This window comes from Pelobates fuscus, chromosome 9, assembly GCF_036172605.1.
Source record: "Pelobates fuscus isolate aPelFus1 chromosome 9, aPelFus1.pri, whole genome shotgun sequence".
In the NCBI taxonomy this organism is placed as follows: Eukaryota; Metazoa; Chordata; class Amphibia; order Anura; family Pelobatidae; genus Pelobates; species Pelobates fuscus.
The window spans coordinates 168,798,693-168,809,346 of NC_086325.1; the positions used below are offsets into that span (position 1 = coordinate 168,798,693).

The 10,654-nt window shown below is 39.5% G+C and overlaps 1 protein-coding gene across 1 annotated transcript; it reads left to right on the forward strand.

The window, feature by feature from the left end:
• Positions 1 to 22: 22 nt before the first annotated feature.
• On the forward strand, positions 23 to 8,864 carry LOC134572694 (endonuclease domain-containing 1 protein-like). The gene is made up of 2 exons (XM_063431804.1): positions 23 to 409; positions 8,245 to 8,864. Exons 1-2 carry the CDS (start codon positions 107 to 109, stop codon positions 8,806 to 8,808), a joined length of 867 nt encoding a protein of 288 aa, XP_063287874.1. The 5' UTR covers positions 23 to 106; the 3' UTR covers positions 8,809 to 8,864.
• The last annotated feature ends 1,790 nt before the right edge of the window (positions 8,865 to 10,654 follow it).

Genomic DNA, 10,654 nt, shown 5'->3' on the forward strand with positions numbered 1-10,654 from the left:
CTAGAAATATTATATAAGAGAGGGCGATGTGTAAACTGAACCAGACGTACTTGTGAACGTTCATAACGAGTCTGTCCGGTATCTTGAGACAGCTGAAGTCTACATCATGATGTTTTGGCTATTGCTAGCCTTGGCTCTGGTTAATACAGCCTTGGCCAAAGTGAGCACAAACTTCAATGACTGCCGTGGCCACTTCTATGCCAGTACTCCTCCACAAGGATTCGATAAAGTTTCCAATCAGGCCGGTGTCATCACACCTCTCTGCCTAATGTACGAAAACTACAACAACCCTTTCTTTGCCTCCCTGTATCACAAGCAGAACCATTACCCTTTATATGCTGCCTACATCTTGGACGCCAGACCTGGCGATGTGACGGGTTCAGATCAGACTTTCCGTTTGGAACCACAGGTAAGAATACTCAGGATCCACCGTAGACATGTGTACACAAACCGTTTCACACCATGCAATCATATCTAAAAATAGGAGAAGATTTATAAACAAATTGCCCGGGGTCTAATTTACTAAAGAATGATATATTTCTAGACGATATATTTCTAGACGTTTATGTGGGTTTTAGATATAGAGTGCGTTGGGGTGAGATGTTATAAGAGTAAAAGAGTAAACCCTGTTTGTTTGCTCCTGTTGAGTGTTAGCTCCAGTTATCAGCAAGCCAGGGTCAGGTTATATACACAGCTATACACCGATATCCCTGACTACTGTGCTCAGAGAAGGGATCACAGTGTTTAAACGCTATAGAAATCTATCAAGATATAGGCAAAGAGTAACGGCAGCACATCATTACGATTATAATAACATTTATTTAAATAGTGGAAACATATTTGGCAGAAATGTACAACAGGTAAAACAAGACAAACAATACAGGTTTCACATAGAGGAACAGTAGGTGAGGACAAGATCACAATCTATAGAGGGTACATAACTAGGAATCGGAGGAGAATAAAGCCATCCAGGGATTCTATGTCACTATGATAAACCACAGGACTGCCAGTCTGCAGAAACAGACGTTTCATGCTTTTATAGGGTTAATTAACTAGCAGCACTGAGCGTTGAGAGGATCGTATTGTGACACGTAGAAATTAACTGATTCTCTAATCGAGGGACGTTCTATGGGAATGTGACAGAATATCACAAGCCATTACATGCTTTTATAACAAGTCGACCATTATTTAGCAAATTTCAACAAGAATAATCTATATTTCATATGCTTAAATGTCAGCAGAACAAACACAACATAGAAACCACAAACAGCGCCACTTGCAGAGACATTCAGCTCAGAATGACTGTGTGAAGGTTTGCAGTTTCAGTAACACATAGAGAGTCAGTATTGTTGGAACCTCTTCTCGGACAAACCAAAAGCAGAACAAAGAAGAACCTCGGACAAACCATCACCCAACAGAGACACCAACATTAATCCAAAGCCCTCCAGCTCTCCCTTCCTAAATACAAGATGGATGATATGACATACTCCCCTTCCCACGTGAGTTTGCCACGAGTTCCTGGAGGAACCTGCTTGCCAGCCTCCTGGCCACAGATTGTGGGCCCTGCAGGGAAACCTGTAAAAGACTACCGAACTTGACCGAGCGTTAGCACTCATTTCATGGAACTGTTTTGGACGCCCAGATCAGGGGTGTTTGAGGATGTATAATTGGTGTGGTTATTATGTATTTTTATTATGTTTTGGGTGTTTTATGATTTTGTGTATATTTTCCTGTAACTGAGAGATGATTGAATTAAGGTCATTTAGACTCAATTATCTCAGGAGTTTATGTAAGAACCTGAACGGAGACTGTGTATTGTGCGTGTGTTCTACCTAATGTAATTATTGCTGTGCATTGTGTATAAAAGCAGGCCATCTGGCCAGATTAAACATTCCATCTTGTACTCCCAGAACTATGAGTCGTCTGGTTACTGGGAGGGGAAAGGGCTAATCACTACTCCAGCTTGTTCCAGTGTGGAGGATTCAATGGAGAAAGGCCTTGTAAGGACTCGATGTCCCAAAACTGAGTGTCGTCCAGTGCCTACGAGTGGATAGAGCGAGTTCCCCATTCGGTTCCAGGAAGGAGCAGTTTGTTCCCTGTTCGAGCTAGGAAGCAGTCCTTGGCGGAGGTAGCCAGCCAGGGGTTCAGGGAGCTCCGCTACAGATGAAATAGACACACTTTCACATACATTTATATACTGTACATATATATTACTTCTACAAAGCCCATTTTCTACTATGGTTAGTGTTAGGGTTAGTGTTAGGGTTATTATACAGGTTATTTTTAGGGTTACTGTTATAGTTAGTGTTAGGGTTATTGTACAGGTTATGGTTAGGGTTACTGTTATAGTTAGTGTTAGGGTTATTATACAGGTTATGGTTAGGGTTACTGTTATGGTTAGTGTTAGGGTTATTGTACAGGTTATGGTTAGGGTTACTGTTATGGTTAGTGTTAGGGTTATTGTACAGGTTATGGTTAGGGTTACTGTTATGGTTAGTGTTAGGGTTATTGTACAGGTTATGGTTAGGGTTACTGTTATGGTTAGTGTTAGGGTTATTGTACAGGTTATGGTTAGGGTTACTGTTATGGTTAGTGTTAGGGTTATTGTACAGGTTATGGTTAGGGTTACTGTTATAGTTAGTGTTAGGGTTATTGTACAGGTTAGGGTTAGGGTTACTGTTATGGTTAGTGTTAGGGTTATTGTGCAGGTTATGGTTAGGGTTACTGTTATGGTTAGTGTTAGGGTTATTGTACAGGTTATGGTTAGGGTTACTGTTATAGTTAGTGTTAGGGTTATTATACAGGTTATGGTTAGGGTTACTGTTATGGTTAGTGTTAGGGTTATTGTACAGGTTATGGTTAGTGTTAGGGTTAGTGTTAGGGTTATTATACAGGTTATTTTTAGGGTTACTGTTATAGTTAGTGTTAGGGTTATTGTACAGGTTATGGTTAGGGTTACTGTTATAGTTAGTGTTAGGGTTATTATACAGGTTATGGTTAGGGTTACTGTTATGGTTAGTGTTAGGGCTATTGTACAGGTTATGGTTAGGGTTACTGTTATGGTTAGTGTTAGGGTTTTTGTACAGGTTATGGTTAGGGTTACTGTTATAGTTAGTGTTAGGGTTATTGTACAGGTTATGGTTAGGGTTACTGTTATGGTTAGTGTTAGGGTTATTGTACAGGTTATGGTTAGGGTTACTAGTATGGTTAGTGTTAGGGTTATTGTACAGGTTATGGTTAGTGTTATGATTAGTGGTAGGGTTATTGTACAGGTTATGGTTAGGGTTACTGTTATAGTTAGTGTTAGGGTTATTGTACAGGTTATGGTTAGGGTTACTGTTATGGTTAGTGTTAGGGTTATTGTACAGGTTATGGTTAGGGTTACTAGTATGGTTAGTGTTAGGGTTATTGTACAGGTTATGGTTAGTGTTATGATTAGTGGTAGGGTTATTGTACAGGTTATGGTTAGGGTTACTGTTATAGTTAGTGTTAGGGTTATTGTACAGGTTATGGTTAGGGTTACTGTTATAGTTAGTGTTAGGGTTATTGTACAGGTTATGGTTAGGGTTACTAGTATGGTTAGTGTTAGGGTTATTGTACAGGTTATGGTTAGTGTTATGATTAGTGGTAGGGTTATTATACAGGTTATGGTTAGGGTTACTGTTATGGTAAGTGTTAGGGTTATTATACAGGTTATGGTTAGGGTTACTGTTATGGTTAGTGTTAGGGTTATTATACAGGTTATGGTTAGGGTTACTGTTATAGTTAGTGTTAGGGTAATTGTACAGGTTATGGTTAGGGTTACTGTTATGGTTAGTGTTAGGGTTATTGTACAGGTTATGGTTAGGGTTAGGGTTGCTGTTATGGTTAGTGTTAGGGTTATTGTACAGGTTATGGTTAGGGTTACTGTTATGGTTAGTGTTAGGGTTATTGTACAGGTTATGGTTAGGGTTACTGTTATAGTTAGTGTTAGGGTTATTGTACAGGTTATGGTTAGGGTTACTGTTATGGTTAGTGTTAGGGTTATTGTACAGGTTATGGTTAGTGTTATGTTTAGTGTTAGGGTTATTGTACAGGTTATGGTTAGGGTTACTGTTATAGTTAGTGTTAGGGTTAGTGTTAGGGTTATTGTACAGGTTATAGTTAGGGTTACTGTTATAGTTAGTGTTAGGGTTAGTGTTAGGATTATTATACAGGTTATTTTTAGGGTTACTGTTATAGTTAGTGTTAGGGTTATTGTACAGGTTATGGTTAGGGTTACTGTTATGGTTAGTGTTATGGTTAGTGTTAGGGTTATTGTACAGGTTATGGTTACTGTTTTGGTTAGTGTTAGGGTTATTGTACAGGTTATGGTTAGGGTTACTGTTATGGTTAGTGTTAGGGTTATTGTACAGGTTATGGTTAGGGTTACTGTTATGGTTAGTGTTATGGTTAGTGTTAGGGTTATTGTACAGGTTATGGTTAGGGTTACTGTTATGGTTAGTGTTAGGGTTATTGTACAGGTTATGGTTAGGGTTGCTGTTATGGTTAGTGTTAGGGTTATTGTACAGGTTAGGGTTACTGTTTTGGTTAGTGTTAGGGTTATTGTACAGGTTATGGTTAGGGTTACTGTTATGGTTAGTGTTAGGGTTATTGTACAGGTTATGGTTAGGGTTACTGTTATGGTTAGTGTTATGGTTAGTGTTAGGGTTATTGTACAGGTTATGGTTAGGGTTACTGTTATGGTTAGTGTTATGATTAGTGTTAGGGTTATTGTACAGGTTAGGGTTAGGGTTAGGGTTGCTGTTATGGTTAGTGTTAGGGTTATTGTACAGGTTATGGTTAGGGTTACTGTTATGGTTAGTGTTAGGGTTATTATACAGGTTATGGTTAGGGTTACTGTTATGTTTAGTGTTAGGGTTATTGTACAGGTTATGGTTAGTGTTATGTTTAGTGTTAGGGTTATTGTACAGGTTATGGTTAGGGTTACTGTTATAGTTAGTGTTAGGGTTAGTGTTCGGGTTATTGTACAGGTTATGGTTAGGGTTACTGTTTTGGTTAGTGTTAGGGTTATTGTACAGGTTATGGTTAGGGTTACTGTTATGGTTAGTGTTAGGGTTATTGTACAGGTTATGGTTAGGGTTACTGTTATGGTTAGTGTTATGGTTAGTGTTAGGGTTATTGTACAGGTTATGGTTAGGGTTACTGTTTTGGTTAGTGTTAGGGTTATTGTACAGGTTATGGTTAGGGTTACTGTTATGGTTAGTGTTAGGGTTATTGTACAGGTTATGGTTAGGGTTACTGTTATGGTTAGTGTTTTGGTTAGTGTTAGGGTTATTGTACAGGTTATGGTTAGGGTTACTGTTATGGTTAGTGTTAGGGTTATTATACAGGTTATGGTTAGGGTTACTGTTATGTTTAGTGTTAGGGTTATTGTACAGGTTATGGTTAGTGTTATGTTTAGTGTTAGGGTTATTGTACAGGTTATGGTTAGGGTTACTGTTATAGTTAGTGTTAGGGTTAGTGTTAGGGTTATTATACAGGTTATTTTTAGGGTTACTGTTATAGTTAGTGTTAGGGTTATTGTACAGGTTATGGTTAGGGTTACTGTTATGGTTAGTGTTATGGTTAGTGTTAGGGTTATTGTACAGGTTATGGTTAGGGTTACTGTTTTGGTTAGTGTTAGGGTTATTGTACAGGTTATGGTTAGGGTTACTGTTATGGTTAGTGTTAGGGTTATTGTACAGGTTATGGTTAGGGTTACTGTTATGGTTAGTGTTATGGTTAGTGTTAGGGTTATTGTACAGGTTATGGTTAGGGTTACTGTTATGGTTAGTGTTAGGGTTATTGTACAGGTTATGGTTAGGGTTACTGTTATGGTTAGTGTTAGAGTTATTGTACAGGTTAGGGTTAGGGTTGCTGTTATGGTTAGTGTTAGGGTTATTATACAGGTTTTGGTTAGGGTTACTGTTATGGTTAGTGTTATGGTTAGTGTTAGGGTTATTGTACAGGTTATGGTTAGGGTTACTGTTATGGTTAGTGTTATGATTAGTGTTAGGGTTATTGTACAGGTTATGGTTAGGGTTAGGGTTGCTGTTATGGTTAGTGTTAGGGTTATTGTACAGGTTAGGGTTAGGGTTGCTGTTATGGTTAGTGTTAGGGTTATTATACAGGTTATGGTTAGGGTTACTGTTATGGTTAGTGTTAGGGTTATTGTACAGGTTATGGTTAGGGTTACTGTTATGGTTAGTGTTAGGGTTATTGTAAAGGTTATGGTTAGGGTTACTGTTATGGTTAGTGTTAGGGTTATTGTACAGGTTATGGTTAGGGTTACTGTTATAGTTAGTGTTATGGTTAGTGTTAGGGTTATTGTACAGGTTATGGTTAGGGTTACTGTTATAGTTAGTTATGGTTAGGGTTATTGTACAGGTTATGGTTAGGGTTACTGTTATGGTTAGTGGTTAGTGGTTAGTGGTTAGTGTTAGGGTTATTGTACAGGTCATGGTTAGGGTTACTGTTATGGTTAGTGTTAGGGTTATTGTACAGGTTATGGTTAGGGTTACTGTTATGGTTAGTGTTAGGGTTATTGTACAGGTTATGGTTAGGGTTACTGTTATGGTTAGTGTTAGGGTTATTGTACAGGTTATGGTTAGGGTTACTGTTATGGTTATTGTACAGGTTATGGTTAGGGTTACTGTTATAGTTAGTGTTAGGGTTAGTGTTAGGGTTATTGTACAGGTTATGGTTAGGGTTACTGTTATGGTTAGTGTTAGGGTTATTGTACAGGTTATGGTTAGGGTTACTGTTATGGTTAGTGTTAGGGTTATTGTACAGGTTATGGTTAGGGTTACTGTTATAGTTAGTGTTATGGTTAGTGTTAGGGTTATTGTACAGGTTATGGTTAGGGTTACTGTTATAGTTAGTTATGGTTAGGGTTATTGTACAGGTTATGGTTAGGGTTACTGTTATGGTTAGTGGTTAGTAGTTAGTGGTTAGTGTTAGGGTTATTGTACAGGTTATGGTTAGGGTTACTGTTATGGTTAGTGTTAGGGTTATTGTACAGGTTATGGTTAGGGTTACTGTTATGGTTAGTGTTAGGGTTATTGTACAGGTTATGGTTAGGGTTACTGTTATGGTTAGTGTTAGGGTTATTGTACAGGTTATGGTTAGGGTTACTGTTATGGTTAGTGTTAGGGTTATTGTACAGGTTATGGTTAGGGTTACTGTTATGGTTAGTGTTAGGGTTATTGTACAGGTTATGGTTAGGGTTACTGTTATGGTTAGTGTTAGGGTTATTGTACAGGTTATGGTTAGGGTTACTGTTATAGTTAGTGTTAGGGTTAGGGTTAGGGTTATTGTACAGGTTATGGTTAGGGTTACTGTTATGGTTAGTGTTAGGGTTATTGTACAGGTTATGGTTAGGGTTACTGTTATGGTTAGTGTTAGGGTTATTGTACAGGTTATGGTTAGGGTTACTGTTATGGTTAGTGTTATGATTAGTGTTAGGGTTATTGTAAAGGTTATGGTTAGGGTTACTGTTATAGTTAGTGTTAGGGTTATTGTAAAGGTTATGGTTAGGGTTACTGTTATAGTTAGTTATGGTTAGGGTTATTGTACAGGTTATGGTTAGGGTTACTGTTATGGTTAGTGGTTAGTGGTTAGTGTTAGGGTTATTGTACAGGTTATGGTTAGGGTTACTGTTATGGTTAGTGTTAGGGTTATTGTACAGGTTATGGTTAGGGTTACTGTTATGGTTAGTGTTAGGGTTATTGTACAGGTTATGGTTAGGGTTACTGTTATGGTTAGTGTTAGGGTTATTGTACAGGTTATGGTTAGGGTTACTGTTATGGTTAGTGTTAGGGTTATTGTACAGGTTATGGTTAGGGTTACTGTTATAGTTAGTGTTAGGGTTAGTGTTAGGGTTATTGTACAGGTTATGGTTAGTGTGAGCATTAGGGTTAGGTTACTGTTGGATTAAGATTTAGGTTAATGTTAGGGCATATGTTACATGGATAATTAAGTAGGTAGATAGATGGATAGATAGATAGCCAGCCTAGTTTGCTTTGGAGTAAGACATCTCTGCTTAATTTATACAGAGCATCAGACTACTCTATAACATGTGAGTAAGCTATATAAAGTATTTCTTTAATTTCACCATTATATGGATGTGTTTTCATTAGTTTTTCTATTTAATAACATCGCTAGGAAGTAGTAGTAACATGTTACTCTGCTCTCCGGTATTAATGGTAATAATTTCTGTTTCAGCTGGTGGATACTCGACTTCCCAATGAAATGATGCTTCAGCCGCAGACAGAAACCTCCATCCGTAATATAGGTCTATCTGGAACTCCTGCCGACCTGATCAAAAAAGCTCAAGCCGTAAATTCAGACTACACAGGAAGCAACTACCATAAGGGTCATCTTAACGCCAATGCCGACCACCCCGCTGGGCCAGGACAGCAGGCCACGTACACCCTGGCCAACGTGGCTCCCATGTACGGGTCATTGAACAGCGGGAATTGGAGGAACAATGAGGCCAGGGTAAGAAACATTGCTGCCTCATGTGGGAAAATGTATGTAGTTACTGGAGCGGTGCCTGGAAATAACTGGATCTCAGTAAACGGGGTGCAACGGGTCAACATTCCCAGCCACATCTGGAGCGCGTTCTGCTGTCTGGACAACAACAATCGGCCAATCAGAGCAGAGGGATCCCTGGCACCGAATAATGCCAACAGCGTTCAGACAGGGCTCAGTATTTCCAACCTGACGAGTCAGCTCAGTTCTCTGCTTAAAGTCAGTGTTACCTTGTTTAATAATAACTGCTCATAGAATGTGTGAGACGCTGTGTAATAAATGAGGTGGTGACATCCACCAAGCATCATCCATGATGTTACTGTTTATTATTTACATACACAGATACACACATTCCTACCACACACACAAACACGCACACATACACAATCACTCACAGAACAAGGCAGAGCCCGTTTTTAATTACAGTGAGCAGTCACTGGCTAGTCACTGTTTAGCAGACATGCCCTCATCCTTGGCACGTACGGTCAGCTGGTATCCAGTTGGTTGCTAGATTGACCTGCAAGTGTACCAACCTAACACATCGTGCATGGCTGCAGTATCCCCCTAAATGACACTGACATACGAAGTGCATTGCTTACAAACCCCCCGTATCAGTCATACACGTCACATACCACAAAGGTTGGGAGTTATAAGATTTACTTTTAGATTTGGTTTAGTGTTTTCTATACACAACATTCTGTAATTAATAATTGTCAGCAATGGCTAAATCCAGCACTGAGCGAGTCAGAGATCCCAATATAGAAGGTGGGCCAGCCAGTGTGAGGTACACTAGTCAGCATGGGTGGGCTAGATGATGTGGTTAACTGCATGAGGTGGGGTAGCTGACAGAAGGTAGGATACCTGGAATGAGGTGGGCTAGCTAGTGTGAGTTTGGCTAGCTAGTTTGAGATGGACTACCTGGTGTGTGATGAGCTAGCTTGTTTGAGTTGAGAAAGCTGGTGTGTATTGAGCTAGCTGGTGTGAGGTGGGCTAGCTGTTTTGAGGTGGGCTAGCTGGTGTGTATTAAGCTAGCTGGTGTAAGTTTGGCTAGCTGGTTTCAGGTGGGCTAGCTGGTGTGTGATGAACTAGCTGGTGTGAGGTTGGCTAGCTGGTTTGAGGTGGGCTAGCTGGTGTGTATTAAGCTAGCTGGTGTAAGTTTGGCTAGCTGGTTTCAGGTGGGCTAGCTGGTGTGTATTAAGCTAGCTGGTGTGAGGTTGGCTAGCTGGTTTGAGGTGGGCTAGCTGGTGTGTGATGAGCTAGCTGGTGTGAAATTGTACCAGGTATTTGGGGACTGGTCTGAGTAGAGGATGTGAAGCCCAATTAGATCTTAGCAGATATTCGTAGCATGCTATCATGTCCACGATCTTTAGATTTCAGTAATTCGGAAAGTTAGCTGTGGACAATATGCATTCCAGGTCTTACTTTTTATCCAAATGATTAACCAGAAGTGTTTATTGTGATATAGTGAGATGGGACAATGTACATTCAACAGCATACATGAGTAGTGACTACACAAAAATGACAAATAAGGACAGATTAAAACATGAGACTTCACATTAGTTTTGCAAACCTCTATGTTACATAAATTATTATTAATGAAATGGTCAAAACAGAAAGGTAGGATGCAGAGTTAGATTAAGGTTGTCCATGGCCCTGGCAGCCAGATTTATCCAAACTGAGTAACAATGAAGTAGCCATAATAGTGAGCTGTAGAGTACAGAGGGGATATCGTTCTCAGGTCAATAAGTGCAAAGAGTAGGTCTTTATATGATCATGCAACCAGCACGTATCAAATAATACTGAATAATTATAGTACCCAAGATAAGTAGTTCCCAGATAAACTCGGGGTTCTTGTGCCCTCCTGATTAAAGATCCTTACTGACAGATAAGTAATTACCCAGACAGACTCGGGGGTTCCGATACCCTTACTAGATATAAATCTCAACTAGTAGTAAGCTAGAAATAAGATATGTCTCTAACCCGCATCAAATCAGATTTCAAGAGTCAATATATCCAGGTGGACCCTAGGTAGCCACTGTAAACTCTAGACTGCTAGGTAACTAACAGCCACTAAAGGGTAACGGCTAACTAAACCTCAACA